This window comes from Grus americana, chromosome 5, assembly GCF_028858705.1.
Source record: "Grus americana isolate bGruAme1 chromosome 5, bGruAme1.mat, whole genome shotgun sequence".
NCBI classification, from domain to species: domain Eukaryota; kingdom Metazoa; phylum Chordata; class Aves; order Gruiformes; family Gruidae; genus Grus; species Grus americana.
In genome coordinates this window covers 51,646,825-51,664,520 of record NC_072856.1, presented here as the reverse complement: position 1 = coordinate 51,664,520, position 17,696 = coordinate 51,646,825, and the positions used below count along the sequence as shown (strand labels likewise).

Sequence of the window (17,696 nt, the reverse complement as noted above, 5' to 3'; positions counted from 1 at the left end):
TAGCCAGAATGACTTTAATCACGGTGCTGTTGTATTGTCCTCAAAAGTGAAACAGCTGAACTTAATCTGAAGCAACTGGCCTTAAGCCCTTCTATTTTTTTTTTTATTTACATGCTTATTAAAGTGATACAATGGGAGTATTCAAGGATTTGATACACATATTCATCATTAAAGGGGCATGTCTGTAGGATTTCCTGTGTGGGGCTTCATGTACATTCAGAACTGAGGTGTATCGGGATTATCGTCTTACTCCATCGACTGAAATTTCTTCCCTTGTCCTGACTTTCGATTATTTCATTCAACAGTTGTGGATGAGTGTTTATGTGAGTTTGTTGTTTTTAATACAGATGGCAAAAGGCTGAGTAACCAGTTAGGGAGAAGCTGTCAAAATGTTATGCCCTATCTTTTTATGAGCTAACTTTTCTCTCTGTTTCTTTCTCCTTTTCCTTTGGATTCACTCTCCCAGGAGTCACTGTCTAAATGGGTCCAGTCATGCCTCCCAGTAAGAAGCCAGAGGGCTCAGGAATTAGTGTTCCCAGTGGATTGAGCCAACGTTACCAAGATAGTGATTTATCAAAGGCACTTCACGATGACGAGGACCTAGATTTCTCTTTGCCTGCCATAAGATTAGATAAAGGGGCCATGGAAGATGAAGAACTAACAAATTTGAACTGGTTACATGAGAGCAAGAACTTGCTGAAGAGCTTTGGGGACTCGGTATTAAGGAGCGTTAGCCCCGTTCAGGACATCGGTGATGATACACCACCATCTCCTGCCCACTCTGACATGCCCTACGATGCCAAGCAGAACCCCAACTGCAAACCTCCTTACTCCTTTAGCTGCCTCATATTTATGGCCATTGAGGACTCGCCAACCAAAAGACTGCCCGTAAAGGATATATACAACTGGATCTTGGAACACTTTCCGTATTTTGCAAATGCACCCACTGGATGGAAAAATTCTGTGAGACATAATCTATCCTTGAATAAGTGTTTTAAGAAAGTGGACAAAGACAGAAGTCAGGTAAGTTTGGAACTATGGAAATCTGTCCAGCTCTGAAAATACTCACCTGCTAATCCCAGAACACGTCTGTAACAGTGAAATGCAGCATATGCAACGCTGTCCTTGTAACATACATAGTTCATTACGTTCAGAGAGACAACATTTCTTTAGCATGGCTCATTCTGATTTTATTAAATTCATTGTCTAGACATCTATAAGAAAGTACTTGGGGTGTGTGTGTGTTTTTTCTCTTTCCCCCAGCTGGTGTCTTCATGCATAGTGGTTAAATATTGTTTTTAGTTATCATGCTGTGGTAATGGTTTGCAGCTATACTAGATGAATGTAATCATGTTATAAATAGGCTGCTTGCTGTTCTTGGTTTATACAAATGTATAGTGAAAGGGTATGCCTTATGTAAGAGTCCATCGCTTTTTCTCTGATCTGTGTTGTAATCTGAAAAAACTTTTCTTTCTTTTAAACCAACAAAAGTAGTTCTGAATTCTGGTGATGAAGCTTCATTCCATTTCAAGCAGGTTTTAGAGAAACTCTTCAAAGAGAGGAGATGGGTCTGGCATCAAAGGTGAAAGTTACCATTCACCGAGATTTCAGTCATTTTCCCCTTGGGCTCATGTAGCTTCTGCAACTGGTGTGGTGGCAGAAGCCTGGGGAGCAGATTTTTACTTTCGTATCTCTGTTGTTGTCGCCTGGTTTTGTTGCTGAATCCTCAGTGGTGTCTGCAGGAAGAAGCTGTGTGTGAGGGAATGGGGAAGCCGAGCGGTGGAGGCAGTCCTTTGCATTGCTTTCTGCCGCGTCAGTCTGCCTGGGAGCAGGTATCGGTTTCTGAAGGGGACCGTCTTCAGAAGCAGTGCTCTGGATGAATCTTTGGCAAAGTACGAGTATACTGATAAAAATATCAGTTTGCGGAATAATTTCACAAGCCTTCTCACAGGTTAGTGAAATAAATAGCAGGTAAAATCACATCACTGACCGTCTGTCTCTAAAATTGGCTGAAGATCAGAAAGTGGACACTTTCTCCTGGCAGAAACAATAGATGCACTCAACTTTTGTATTTCAGTGAAGTAAATGCTGTGATTGTCTGGATACCCTGAAACTAGACTTCTGTTGGTGGTGCTGTTCTCCTTATTTTGGGTGCGATTTAACTTTAAATGCTGTGGAATAGGAGCTCAAGTAATTCTAGAGGAAGAGTGGTACGTTACCCTAAACTAGCAATTTTTCATTTTAGATTACTTTCTTTTCTTTGGAGCTTTCCTTTTTTAGACAATTGACTCTTTTATCTTTTTTTATTTATTTCTTTTTTAAAAATGTTATTCCCCAGAATCCACTGTCCACATATTGGTGATAACATACTGTATATTGGTATTTTTATAAATCAGTTGCTATGAACGATTGTGCGTAAGATTAAAAAAAACTGTTTCTGAACTGGATCTTGTTTTGCGTAAACCAGAGTCTTAAATTCTTGTTTGGAAGGGAGACTATAATAACAAGTACCACACCAGACTTTTATGATCGTGTCCCAGACCATAAGAAACCTTCACACAATACATTTAAAAAAAACCCCAAATATTGTAACTGGCAAGGCATGTGTTTAACACTGCTGTTTGTGTTTTGTTCTGTCCCTCTTCCTGTGTTTACCAGTTAACTATTTAGATTACAGCTTCCTTCCTATGAGGAACTTGTCTTCATGTCTATCTGTCAAATATCCAGCAGTCTGCTGAGCTTGTATGAACAATACCACGACGTGCTGCTTCTCCACAGGGAAGTGGCAGAGCACAATGCATGACTAGTCACCTACATCTCGAATTCGTGATTAGAGCCATGGTTACATAGCTAGACAACAAGGTGTGGTGGGAGGCCTTGCCTGTATGAATAACGAGGTGGGGTTTTATTCATTCCTGGAAAATCCCAGGTTATAAGAAAAAAAAATTTTCCATTTCCTGGAGATGCTAATAACTGCAGGTAGCCAGCATTAAGGTGAATGAGATGAGAATCCCAAACATAAAATGCACCAAGGCAGGTCGTTTAAATCCCCTGCTGGGTTTTTCTTGTGTCCTGGTCAAGTGACAGGGCAGGCAGAGTCCTGAGCGCAGAATTGGCGCATGGTTGAGTTGCTGAATCAGGTGCTTGACAGCTAATTGTGGACTTGGAAAGCAGTAAACTTCAACTGCTGGCTTTGAAAATACCTTCGTGTATGTGCACATGCACGCTTGGGGTTGATTTGAGTACCTTGCAGCCAGCATCTTTGCCGTTCAGAAAGAAGGTGTCCATCTAAAGGATTCTCTGGTTTTGGGCAGGGGAAGAAGGGGACTCTCCTCTATGAGGAATCGTTTTATGCCACTTCTTCCCCCGTGCAGCCAGATTCTGCAGATTGCAGGTTTGGAGTCTGCATGTCTTACTGTTTTTATGTGGGGGGAAAAAAAAAAAAGCATTTAGCAAATGGCATGTTACAAAATGCTAACAAGATAGGCTCTGAAATACGTACAGTATGGGGGGAAGGAGTTAATCAGTGCTGGGAATTGCAGGCATTTGCCAGTTGATGTGCGTTGACACATTGTGAAAAGCTAGAAGCTTTTCCTCTCATAGTTGTGCTTTCCAGTGTTTGTGTAGCCTTTCAGTAATCGTTTTTCTAAAAAAAGTTCTGCTGAGCACTTAATTCTTTTTTGAATTCCCTCTGCATAGTAGTTTCCTCAATCTTGGGTTCCACTGGTTTATATTCATGGGACTAAATATGTATTTAATAGTATGCAGTTTTTTCTGCCTGCATATGAATGCTTCCATTTCCTCATGTGAGATCCTTGTAACAGAGTTTAAAAAAAAGACTTACAGGCTGCATTGCTTTAGTTTTTGACTTGCCCTGTGCTGGTGCTTTTAGGTCTGGTGTGGAATGCCAGGAAAAGACATTTTTCTCCCTGGGTTTGTTTATGTGCTGCTGCTATTCCACTTCAGCTGCAATGCCATCAGGCTTACCTGGCAAGCCGACAGAGTGACTATTCATGTAACTTTGCGATGAGGCTGATCTCCTGGATCGAGACAGAGAGCCGGGCTGAAGAAGGGAAAATGCTGAGCCCTGATTGTACAAACCTCTTTGCATTGAGCTCAGCAGTTTAATAATAGTTGGCCAGAGTATGAAGTATCACATGATGGGGAGTAGATGAGGAGTTCCCTGGCTTTGTTTATACTGCCGAACCTGTGAATTCAGTCATTCAGATTAATCCTATTGTGAATGTACAGATCTAAATGTCCTCTAGTGTGTGTCCCATTTAGTACAGCCCGTTAGCCCATGACTTCCCTGACTTCCCTACCATCTGGTCCTTGGCTGTAGAGAGGAATTTTTCTTGTATATGTGTCTCCATAGCAACGAGTTTGCAGTTGATATGGAAAGTAAGCAGTTGCCCTAGCAACGGAGTTACTGATGTGGCAGCTTCTCTGCTTGCAGGGAAAGGGCTAAGCTAGTTCAGATGCATTATGTAGGTTTGCTGTAACTATAGCTGCGCCCACTAGTGCTGCTCTAGCTAAGGGTCTGTTGAAAAATTTTGTTATAAGCCCTATTTTTTTTCCCCCTCGAAGACTTATTTTATTCATGTAGGGATTCCTGCTTTGAACAAAGGTTGGTAGGATTGTGTTTTCAGGGCATGAGATACGTCTGTGCCTTTTATTAATGCAAACTTTCTCGAATGTTATTATCAAATGAGTAGATGAGGGGGAAGGATGTTTCACCTCATTGGCTTCTCTGCAATTTTTTTGTCTTGGTGAACAGCCCACGGTTGTAGAAGCTGGGGCTCTTGTCCTGAGCTCCTTTCTACTATTCTGCCGTCTTTTTCCCTGGTTTGTGCTTTTTCGGGCATCCATCCTATCAAGAGGGTTCCTCTTTGTGTCTGCTCTGTGTTGTCTGAGATAGGGAAATGCACACATGCTCCTGGCTGTGTGCACGCTGAAGATATTCAAGTCTCATAAAGGTTTGTTTGTCACTCGTGCTAAGGGACGTCTTAATAAAAATGTAATGAGGGTAAGGGATATGTTTATGGGGATTGGAGAAGAAAATTCTCCTCACTTGATGTGAAAGTTATTCTTAGAAGTACATGGTCCATAACTGGGTCACGGAGATCCAGCTAGGCTCCTCCTCTGTCTGGAGCGGGCTCTGAGATCTGAGGACTCCTGAGTGGTCCTTTGGCTCTGTGAAAGCCGGCATTCAACTTGTCTAATGCTCTGCCTCCTGTAAGGGCTCTGCCAGGGCACCTGGCGAGAGCCATGGGGGAACCTGTGGGTGCAGGAGACTTTTTAGGAGTCCCTCCTGCTCGTGTCTTTCCTCTGATGTGATAATGTCTGGGCTTTTGACAGGTAAAACCCTGCAGAAATATAAGCACTAGCTGCAGTGAGAGGAAAAGGAGCCTGCTTGTTCTTCCTTAAAATCTCCTAATCCAATCTGCATATACACAAAGGCAAGGGACCACAGACCCTGTCCTCCTGCTTTTAACGTTATTATTTGAGAAGATCTCCTGTGAAAGCTAAGTGGCACTTTGGGCATAGAAATGATCTCCTCCTTTTTTAGTATTGTTACCACCTAGACTGACCCAAATAACACAAGCATCAGAATTTCATTGTGTTTATAACATCTGGTGGAGCTAAAGTGGAAAAAAAAAAAAAACAACAAAAAAACCCCAACAAAACAACCCCTCATATTCATGTTAAAGACTGAAGATGATGTTGACTCCATTAATAAAATAATGTCCTAAATAAGCTGGTCCAACTATTAATTTCCCAAATTGTTAAAAGGACATGCTGTGTTTTTAAGCTGGAATTCATTTAGTTTAACTTGAAATCTGTTTTCTTATACCCCAGTCTGCGGTACTAAAAAGCTCTCTAGTATAAGAAGTTTTCTCAATTGGTATTTAGAGAAATAAGGGTCATCTCATTCCAGAGCAATCGTAAAAGTCTCTAGAACCATGCTATAATATGGGGTTTTCAGATATCAGACAATTTATGAAGAGCTTTTCTTGAACCCTTTCAGTTTTGTTTTTGAAGTGCAAACCCAAGAAATTATACAGAATATTTAAATAATAGATTTCCTAAAGCTGTGTGTGGTAGCAACACGTTTCCATTTCACCAGCTTCCAGCTGGTTGACTTTACATCAGAGCTTACTCTTTGCAGTGGAGTCTGCCTGTATTAACTGGTTTAGAGCTGTACAAAGCATAATCAGTTCTTTTTCAAGTAATGATGAAGAGCTGGCAATATCTGAGAGTCCTCTGAACCTTATATCTGAGGTATTTATGTTATCTTGCTCTTGGATAAGATAGCCTGTGGGCAGGCGCCCTGCTGAGTAACTGCGGTGTTAGTTGCACATTGACAGGCTGTTGACCTACCAGAGGGGTGGGCTACTTCAGTTAAATAAACTGGAGTAACTGGCCGTGGCTGTGCTCCTAACCCACAGCAAAGGCAATATAAAGCGTGTTAAGCAGCGCTGAAGGAGCCCAGACAGGAAAGCAGGAGTGAGCCACTCTTTACCTGTTGGGCTTGGGCTGTGGTGGGGTTGATGAGTCCATTTTTCAGCCGCGGTCGCACCTCCCTTGTTCCTGACTGGCTGCTCCAACGCCTTCGTGGTGCATGAACTTTTGCATTTCTCTTTGTGGTTAGAGATCTGATCTGGCTGGATTTTTATCTTTCCCTCTTTTTTTAGTTCTTGAGTTGCTTTTCAGCTTAATTCCCTGATTCAGGTCACAGCACAGACCAACAGTTGTGCCGCCACAATGGAGGGAGTAGAGATGATGGGGAGGCTGGGGAATACTTCCGGTTAGGATTGCTGAGGAGGCAAGCCATTCCTCATGGAAGAAGGGCCTAATAGAGGCTGTCAGCTGCAGGGAGAGTCGGTGCAGGACTGATTGGTTGGGGTAATGGATGTGGTCCCTACCAGAAGTTAAAGGCTAGGGTGAAATGAGAAAAGAAACTTAAGTACAATGGGACCCTTTCTTCTGGAGACATTTCTTTTGGTTTTCCCCTAGGAGCAGGACTGCGCTATTTGTTGTTCAAGTGGCCCGTGTAAGCAAGTCTTTGTGGTGTTTTACAGCTGACTTAAAAGTGATCAAAGTCTGACCTGCCACCGTCAGGCATGGTCCCTGCCCAACCTGGCTGCCTGTTCTCTTTGCTGGGGGATTGAGCTGAATCTGGGGCTGTGTTGCCAGTGCCTCTCGAGCTCATACTGGCATCTGTGTCACCATGCAATGAGCGGGCTGAAAACTATTTGTGTTTATTTTCATTTGGGCTATTCTTCAGTGGGCTAATTTAGTTGGATTCATTTTCAGCTCCCTGCTTAGCTCATGGTCACTGTGGTCGGAGGAGCACCAGCGCAGCACAGGCCGTGGGCTCAGCTCTGTTTAATCTGGCATGAAACCGTGCCCGCAGCTTTCAGCCAGCTCAGAGTTGAACTGGTGGCAGTAGGAGAAGATGGGGAAGGGAAGGGGCGAGGGCTGCTCTTACCTTCGAGAGCACAGGCTGTCCTTAAATCACTGGGACTGCTTGTATGTTCAGTCAGATGTGTGCTTGATGTTGGGTTGGGCCCATATGATGTGGGTGAAATGGTCCTAAGAAAACTGCACAGGGATGTGTGTGCACACAGTGTGTGTTTTCTCATTTTCTCAAGATTTGTTTCTTTCTGTTGCCCAAAGGTCTTAATATTGGCAGTGGAGGTGGCTCTGAGTGGAGCTGTGCTGTGGATGCTCTGAAAGACTATTAAGGAAGGATGTCCATAAAATCATTTGTCGGGCTTTTCTGTGCTGCTGTCTTTACTACCTAGGTTTCTTCCTGATTGTCAGAGAGCTAACGAACTGCCATTGTCACAGCCAGCAAAGGAAGGACAGATCCTGAGGCTGTGCTCTGGTTTGAGCACAGGAGGCTTTGCTGATGATGGGACTGGAGTGCGTATGTACACAGGAGCGCTTCATGTGTCCATGAATGAACACTGGCCTGTGGGGGTCACCATGAAACTCCTGTGGCAGTCGGCAAGACGTGCGCCTGAGCACCAGGCTCAGGATGGCGGCTGTGCCACCTTCAGTTGTGGCTGAACATCAGAGATGAACGAGGCTTGCTGGTCTGGCCCAACACACACTCTTAGGTCTTGCACTTCAGTTCTTCAACAAAAGTCCAAGAATCCATTTTAATTACAAAACATGAGTCCCTTAGACTTCCTCCTTCCTTTCCTAGAGAGAAGTGAAGTATTTTATGTTGACTGAAAGAGCACAGCAAATGGTGCTGCGTGGCTTCTTTTCCTGGCTGAAGACCTTGTGAAAACACTTAAAAGTCTTGATCGTAATTGAGCAGTTGAAAATAATTGAGGAGTTGAAAATACTCTTCAGGCAGCCTGAAGTAGCCTTTGAGTTGCTGGAGAAGCTTCCTTTCCTTGCTCTGGTTTCAGGCAGTTGCTGTGTCTCACTTGCTGACCCAGGCAGCTGAAACCACGGCTCGTTCCTGCGGCAGCTCTGCATTTGGTAAAGCCGTTTGAATGACTGGCTCGGTGGGGTCTGAGAAGCAGGCTCCAGGCTGCTCATACCGGCTCCTTCTGCACTTTCAGCTAATTGCTGTATCTTCATCATGAATCTTGTTAAAATAAATGAATGGTCCAGGGTAACAGAAGCTGGAATCCTTATGGAAGAGGGAACCAGTGTGACTCTATTTTTGATTTAGTTTGTTGGTGTTTGTGTGTTGGTCAGTGGTGGCTTAGTGTATAGAAGCACTTCTGTTATTTCAAGACCAGGCAGACCATTGCTAGATAAGGTTGTGGCACAAACACCGTATGTAGCTATAACAAAGCAATATGTTATGATGCAGTTAGTCTTGTGAACACAGATTTGCTTAAAAAAACCCCCAAACCAAACACATGGCTGCCTCTGGTTAAGTTTTGCTCAGTAAGCATCTACGGAAGGACTGTGCTGTATGATTATGTATGTTTTTTAAGCTAATAAAGTTTTCTATCTAAGTGTTTGCTTTTATCTTTTGATTCATCATCTGTTATTTTGAACCAGTAGAAGTGTTGTAGTTTAACCTGGCAGGCAGCTAAAACAACCACACAGGTATTTGCTCACTCCCCACTCTCCCCCAGTGGGATAGGGGAGAGAATTAAAAAGAAAAAGGTAAAACTCATGGGTTGAGATAAAGACAATAGGACAGAAAAATAAGAGAATAATAATGATAAAACAATGTACAAAACAAGTAATGCATGGCACAATTGAGTAGTAGCAACTGGCTTGTTATGATTCAGTATTTAAGCTTTGGTCTTAAGGAAAAAAAACCTGTTTAATTTTGCTTCTTAACATGTCATTCAATCTAATTCCCAGTTAGTTTCAGTCCCTCTCCCAACCAGTCCCTGCCTACTCCGGTGTCTCAGAGCTGGCCAAAAGCAGGGTACCTGCTCAGCTCCAGAACTGGGAAATTTATTACAGGTGGGCTGGGAGAGGGAGGAGGTGCCAGAATTGATTGTCTGGCAGTGCTTAATTAACAAGCAGCAGAGAAACGCAGGCAGTCCATTCAGGTGCCGTTCATGAGTCCTCTGTCCTTGATACTTGTGCTCTGACATCTTTAAAGGTAAAATGGATCCTGTACATCTGCTTGAATGCTTATATCAGTCTTGTATTCTAGTTTTTCTGACTTAATTCCTGTGTGTATTTTTGCTGGTTTGGAAGAATTCAGGCACAGACGTAATACCATACATTTTCTTTAATTGTGGAGACAAAGGTGGCTCTTCTGAAGGAGCAGAAGTGTTGCTGCTGGCCAGTGGCCCTGTGGATGGCTGCTGGGACACATGCTGTTCAGCAGAGTCTGGCTGGCCTGGAATTAACTGGCCTCGTAGATGAGGGCAAGGAGCACCTTCCTCAGCTGTGCTGCTTTCAGGGAGAGCTTCCTCAGATGTTTTCCCTTCGAGCAAAATCAGTGTCCAGCATGGAAGTTCCCAGCGATTCTCACCTTTAATTACACAAGGGAATGCCATGCCATCGTGTCCGTAATTCCTCTGAGCCTGTCTTCTGTCTTCAGATCTTACTGATCAAGTGGCTGGAGCTGCTGAGATGCCCGGTAGTTGAGGTACTGCACCCACACCATGCTCATCATCACCATCGTGTCTGGTCATTTAGTGCAGATTATTGCAATAATGTCAATAAAATTGTGGTTATCTTTTCTGGAGAATAAGCACATTTTTAACAGTCTGGATCCTGACAAGATTTATCTACTTGCTGGCAACTTAGCTGGCTTCCACAAAGTCCTGAATTTCTTGTAGCTGTAAGTGGTGTCAGACTCATCAGTGATAGAGGTCACATAAGATAAGTAGCAGTAGGGAGGAAGAAGGGGAGTGATCTTCCTACTTTGGTGTAAATTTTTTTTCCTCCTGAACTTTTGGTAGGTCACTATTGGCCATTCTCATCCTGGAATGTTACTTGTTTTCTTCTGTTCTCCCACCAGTTTGGACTCCTGACTTCAGAGGAGCTGCTTTTGATTTACTCTTGAGTAAACAACAGTGGAATTGGGACTGAGGGCTGTGGAAAGTAGCAGTCGTGGCCATAAATGATGTCTCTGGATCTTACTCAGTTATCCATAATAGTAATTTTAGAGACAGTACATTTTAATTCGTTAGTTATGTTCTTCAAATTCCATTCTGGGTGTTACGGAAACTTTGTCCTGGGAACTGATGTAGGAATTTGTGAGAGGACTCATTCCAAGGATCTTAAATGTGAGTGGGTTTTTTCTTGCTACAGTAGAAAAGAAACCAAATTGCTGCCCTCGGCCAGTGACTTAAGATACCAAAACACTGTCTGTGGCATGCTGAATTGCTATATTTTGTTGCAGCAGTGAATGATAGCAATTTACCACTAGCTGAGTACTATCAGGATTTTGAAACGCCAGTGTAACTTGCTGAAAGACGACTACTGTTGGTAAGCAGAGGAGTGAATGGACTTCTCTATGGGGAAGTCTCAGTGGCATGGAAAAGTGTCTATGGCAGTATGTGGAGCAGAAACTTCTTGATGGGATTTTGCATAAGAGAATCTAGTTGAATGCTGAATTCATACTCATTCAAGCTATGAGCAGAAAATTAAGCTCTGCTCCAGAGCTATGTTTATGAGATCCCATGGCTGCCTACTGTGGGAGGGTGCTCACTGAGATGAAGCAACTCATTGTAAAAGTTTTTCTGAGTTTACAGTTGAAAAAAAAAAAAATGCCTACAGTGCAACTTGCAGGGGCTGCAGGGGTTAATGCAAGACAAGGATTAGGTACTGGGATACCTTATCTCAAGCTTTCATTTACATATTTTTATCTCTTTTCTTCACCCTTTAGGGTGGAGAGTGGTAGCTCACACCTCTCTTTTGGTTATGTGTGTTCCGGTAAAAATAGGGCAATCGTTGATGAAATGCGCTGGTTTTAGATTAGGGAAAGGAGAGTAAACATCACCGTTAAGGTTAAGGAATATAGAACATAATAAAAGTAGCAGTTTTGCAATTAGATCTGTTTTCTTTAGATTGTTGGGGAGAACTAAATAGTTCTTGCATGGTTCATATTTAGGAATAAAGTCCTTGCCATGCAGGAAAAGCTGTATTTGCAAGATTCTTCGAAGTACCACTGCCTCGCAGCGTCTGTCTGCGTGCAGCCTTCTCCAGCCCTAGAATAACACAGAAGCACTGCACTTCCAGACATCCTCACTGCTCCTGGTAGCACTTCGAAGGCTTTTGGAAAGGAATGTTTGATGACTTTAGGAATTGCATGCTGCCGGCTCAGATGGAGCTACAATTACACATAGACTTTGAGAGAAAATGGTACAGAGCTCCTGGGTCAAAAGGTATTTAGTTCTGCAGGAATCCCCTTCAGAGATTATATTTATTTATAAATTTAACTGGAAATAACGATATGATTCTTAGGTAATTCCACCCTTCCTGAAGTACTTTAGGACTAAGGAGCTGTAGATAAATAGCGTGAAGTGGTTTGTTGGCTTGCTCACATAGCTAAGGTAGGAAGAAGCACATGGTGTGGCCGGGAAATGCAGGTTTTCAGTCTTCAACTGGGAGAGGTGGGAAGTTGGAGAGTCAGGATGTGGCCGAGATGGCTGGGAATCAGACAAATGCTGGCGCTTTTAGCGTGGCATGGTTTGTTTTGAAAGTGTCAGATGAACTTGTCCAAAATGTTTTTTTTTCCTGTTTTGTCAGTTAACGTAATGCATTTATTGTTATGTAATTACTTCGTTGCACTAATTTATTTTGGTTTTTCTCTCTCTTACCCTCTTCTCTAAAGGTGAATGTTTTCCTCCTCAATGCTCAGGGTTAAATATACAAACCTTGCTGTTGTAAAAGAGGGTAGATTTGTTTTTTGCAATTTTATATCAAGTTCTAATACTTTCTAGACTTTTGGCTGCACGGCAGAGAACGAGGAAAGAAGCTGTCATAGAGACAGATTGCTCAGAAGACTCAGTATGGTGCTAGCTCCCAGCTATTGAGACAAATGGGATTTTATCGTTCAGGCTGCACCTCCTTTTCTGCTTAAATGTATTTATTTTTGTATCGCTATCTGCATAGGGCTGTATGTATACAAATATATATTACATATAAAAAGCATTACATAGTCATATTGTTTTTTAGATCATCCAAACACTTTTAAGGTGAAATGGGAGCAAACAGTAGTATGGATTTTGATTGTTACACAAAGCTTTCTAGCTACTTGCATCTCTGCACTAGGAAAAGAAGATGCTGTCGTAGTGGTACGTCTCTGTAAAATTTCCTTAGGACAGACATGTTCTGTTGCCACAACTGGTTACCAATTAGTCTAAACAGGTCACTCTTAATTTAAAGAGTCTAACTAACCCGAACAGTCTCTTGTTTTTTCCAAAACAAACCAGCACTTAAAATTTAGTGAAACACCTCCACTTCGACTAATTTTTTCTTTGCTGAAACACCTGTAAGACATCACTGCCTTTTGGGCAGCACTGCTTTTGTTTGGAGGAATAAAGTTGCCTGTTCTTGGCTTAGCAAGTCCGCTTTGATGTGTCATTTGCTGTTGGCTTTTAGAGCTGAGTAATTCTGAATTTGGAAAAGCAGAAATGTAATTATGACCCTTTCCATTAAGAGACAAGCTTTTCTATCATTCTTGTTTGAGAAGAAATACAAAATTTTCATTTAGAAAGCTTTGATTTTAATTTGTAGTATTGAAATTGTAGTAAAGCTCTTGCTTTCTCATCCTGTTCTTCTGCTGACTAGGAAAAAAATAGGAAAATGTCCTCCCCCCCAGCTAAAATACTTGCATTATTTTAGTTTCAAAGTAAACATGCTTATGATCTAACCACTTTTGCTAATTACCATCTGCTCCTTCACCAGCACTTGAGTCCCACTCACCCTCCAGTGTCTAGTACGCCAAAAATGTGTTTGGCTGGGCTTGAGCTGATGGGACAAGAGTCCGTGTCTTAATTATGGTAGAATTATCCACTTATATGCCACATCAACTTTGATTTATTTCCCTTGCAATTTATAAAACAGGGTTCACAAACTTGTTGTTGGATTTGCACTCTGAGTCTTTAATTTAGACATGCATTAAAAAGGCAAAGAATTTGCTTCATCAGTAAACTCTTGGGTTTTTTTCCTGTTTTGACTATCTGTTGATTCCTGTTGTTTGGCATCAGGCTAAACAATAAAACGGTTCCAGAGCTGGTTTAAATGGCTTTTCAATCCATGCCACATGTAGCCTCGGCCTTCTCGCACTGTGTACAGGGACATGCTTTTATTTGGAATGGAGGGAAATTCTGTAATTGCCTAAAATAAATTCTCTGTGTTCGTGTTGTGTGGCTTTTAAGTTAGACTGAGTAATGTTATTATCCAGGGGCATGTGTAATAATACTGATAGATATGATAAGGTTGGGGGGGCAGGGCTGTTGATACAGAGATTTTGGGCTTAGAAGTTATGAAATTGACTTAAAAATCATGTTGTCATTTAAAATAATGGGGGAGGGGATGTGCGCCTTATTTTAGAGCCTTTAAGATCTTTTACAGGCTCTTTTACAGAAGTGAAGACAGCTGGAAACATTTTGGGTTGGTTCCCCCCCATGATTTTGCACCATCTCATGACTTTCTAATTGAAACACCTAGAATCCCAATGTGCTAGAATTACTAAGAATCAGCAATATTAAAGCCAGGTTCTGGATCTTATGATAAAGCTGTAATCTGTCAAGTTTCTTTCAGGGTCTTTTGGTGCTAGTGCGTTTAGTATTGCCCTGGAGAGTCTTTTGCAAGGAAAACACAGCAATTACAGAAATCCTCTTCTGTACAGTGTAGATGTCAGCATTTGTGGTCACTGGGTGTGACTGTGAAGAGAAGAAGGACCCTTTAGAGGATGCCAAATGCTGGGCGCTTTAGAGCCGGTATATCTGACTTTCTTTTGTGGGGCAAGCAATGGTGGATTTTCACACCACCAGCATGCTCAAGGGCTGGTTACTGTTTTTCAGCAGGATTTGGTAAATTATGCAGCTCTGAAAGGTAAGATTGCTGCTGTCAGAGTTTTCTATCATCAGTGGGATGAATGGAGTCAATTATAAGGTACCCCTTCCTTTTTGCTCAGCCTTTGGATAGGGCCTTCAGCAGTTTGGACCTAATTTTCTAGCTTAGCTATGCAGTTTTCTCATTAAGGGAGTTTGCACGTTATTTTTGGTTGCTTTTCACGTTCAGGTATTCATTTCCGATTGCTATTTTTGTGAGTTTTTTCCCCTCTTAGTTCTTTTCTTACTTGCATCATCTAGAAATGAAACCGTTTATAAATGTCTGTCTGAGGAACGCATGGTACAGGCAAGTGCTGTAAATCATCGTTGCACTGTGCTGAAAGCGCATTTGCATTTCGGAGAAGAAAAAAGTTGCAACGTTTTTTGAAGCAAGATTTTAATTTGTAAACCATCTGCTATTTTTGGTGTGTCAAATACGAAAGCTTCCTGTGTGAAATCGATAGAGAAGAAGATCACAGAGGAGACCTGGAGCAGTGACTCAGGTCACAGCAGGCCTGTTTGCATGACACCTGTGTCATCAAAATAGCCTTGCTTTGGCATCCTTAAATGAGGTTTTCTTTTCCTTTAGATGGTAGATCTGTTCAAAGGCATATTTGATCATGAATAATTTGGAGGAAAACAATTTTCCATCCTTCTGAGAATATCGTACATCTCCTCCTCCTTGTTACTTCTGAACTCTTCACAACATCAACATCTGATGTTGGGCAGGTTGTCAATTTCCATTACTGGAGTCTGCTCAGAAATTGTTTCTCCCCGTTTCCTTCCACTTCAGGCATGTTAAGTCAGATAAATTCATACACTGATGTTTAATCACTGAGCACTAATCACCCTTGTGCAATATTGATCAGCAGTCTTTTTGTATACGATGATCAGAATGAGTAATAGCTTGCTAGTAAACACTAAGGAGTGGGAGGTGAAGACAATGAGTTAGCCCAGTGTAAAAGTTGATACAGCTTTTCTAATTTCCAGAGGTTTCTAGACTCCATCAAACAGTGTTGTCTTCTCTTTTTCCCCTTCCCTGCTCCAAAGTCTGTTTTTCTTCTTGTTGTCATCTTCAAGCCAAGCAGTAATCCTTCCTTTCTGTGGATGGTGTGTCTTTTGACAGGTGCCCAAGTCCCTCTTCTCGGGGCTGCTGGCGCTGCTGCGGTTGTCCATGGCCGCATTTTCCTGAGGAGCCTGTCATTTCTCCTCCCAGCACACTTGAAGCTCACGCAGGCTTCCCCTGCAGCCCTGTTTCATGGGGGCTGCCTGTGAAAACCAATACTTGTGAGAGAATTCAGTTAAAAGAGACTGGGGAAAACCCAAGTAGGCAGGGCTGTGGTGAGTGGGTTGAAAGCTTTTTTTTCTCCCCCCCCGCTTCCTCCCACTCTTTCCTCACTGGGTAAAAGACCCGGTCTGTGCCTGAACTTGCTATTCTGAATAACCTCTTCTCTGCACACAGCAACTGATGCTCACATCCTGTTTGCTCTCAGCTTAGGCGAAACAGCGCCCTGAAGAGTGGCATTTCTATTTCTGTTGGGTTTGTTTCAGTGAGTTTGCAGGCTCTGCTGCTGCCTCTGTCACATGCCTCTCGACTCTCTTCTGTGAATTTGAGGAAACCCGCTTTTCCTTTCCTTTTTGTATGAAATAGCAAAATTGCTGTGGGATTTGGAATCGCATCTGGAAAAATGAAGTGGACTTGAAACAGAGGGAGAATCTATATTGAGTCAGGATCCTTAAGTATTTAGACTTTGATTAATGCTCTGCTAATGCAGAACTAGTCTGCCTGGGAAATAACATGAATAAACCTGTGTATCCTATTCTTGCCAAGCTGTACGTTTTGATCAGGGACTTGCTAGCTTCCTTGGAAAAAAAAATCTAGGTTTAAATATTCATTTTTTTGCCTTAAATTCATGCACACCGGTGAGTCTATGTCTTAATTCTCTACTGTAATCACTTTGCCATGTTTAATAAACTATCTGCACGCTTTCAAATCTGTTTTACTGGTGGAGGTGCTCAGAGAGGATTAAATGCAGTATTATTATCCACTCTAAAATATGCTTGAGTGGCTCGTGCTGCAGAAGTTCCTCATGCCAAGCTTTCTTGTGTCTGCCGCTTTTAGCGTTTTACCAGTTGCAACCCATGTAGCCAGCACCAAAAAAACCCAAGACAACAAAAAAAAAAATTATAATTATCAAATCTATTTTTGAGATGCTGTGTGAAGAAAAAAAATAAGGGGAGTCTTCTTACAGTTTTTATGAATCTGGCTGTGAAAAAACAGACTTTGAAGGCTAAGCAACTTCATCTCTTCTTACTGTTTTTACAAGCCTGTGCTTCTACAGAGGACTTAAAATAAAAACAGGAGGAAATGTAAGCACATCCCAATTAATTGCTCTCATAATGAGAAGTTCCTGTATAGTTTCTTTTAACTTACTCCACCTTGAGGATAACTTGGATGAGACCCAGCAATGTAGCTGCTTTCTCCCCCCGCCACCACATCCTTCTGCTGAGGACAATTTCTCGCCTACTTCCCCCTGCCCGACCTTTGCTGGTAGGATGCTTGTCCCCTTGGGCTGGGCGCAGGCTCGTGCTGTACACCTGTGGGGCGGGCAAGGGGACTGGGCTTGTTGCCTGTGTGGCCAGGGTGGGAGGACGTGCCATGGTGTCTCCTGTCTGTGCTTGCAGTGAGGCTGTAGCCCTGGCTGTCTCCTGCCACCAGTCGGCTGAGGCATCTTGCCAGCTGCAGCGGGAAGAGCCTTTATGCTCTTGTGTACAGGCGTGCTGTGGGGCAGCTGCCGAGGGAGATCATAGTTCCAGGTAGGGTTGGGAGAAGGTGCATTTTAGTGACCTGTGACATGGCAGTGGGTGGAGGCAGGCAGGCAGCTTAGCAGCCCACTCCCTGTCTCTGCCCAGGTGTGTAATTCCCTCGCAGTCTTGAGGTCAGAGCCTCCCCGTGACGGAAGGCTTTGATGCAATTGAGCTGTGTTTCTGCCTCTCCTGAGAAGGCTTTTACGGCCGACTCTCCAGAAGACGTGGGCAAAGGTTAGTGCCAAAGGTGGTCATGCTCTTCCTCCACAGCCGGGCCCGGTGGGGGCTTGCTGTTCCCCATCTGGCCATGTGTAGGTCTCAATGGTGTGGCTCTCAGGTGGGATTTCTTGCTTGGTTTGTATTACAATAAAAACAAGATGT

At 42.8% G+C, this 17,696-nt stretch overlaps 1 protein-coding gene across 11 annotated transcripts in view; it reads left to right on the top strand.

Moving 5' to 3' along the window:
* FOXN3 (forkhead box N3) overlaps window positions 1-17,696 on the top strand; it is a 211,729-nt gene that overhangs the window by 75,545 nt on the left and 118,488 nt on the right. For all 11 annotated transcript variants that reach the window (XM_054825850.1, XM_054825848.1, XM_054825846.1 and 8 more), the window contains exon 2: window positions 467-1,023. In XM_054825850.1, the coding sequence (XP_054681825.1) occupies window positions 481-1,023 (543 nt within the window). In that variant the 5' untranslated portion in view covers window positions 467-480. The remainder of the gene's footprint in view (window positions 1-466; window positions 1,024-17,696) is intronic.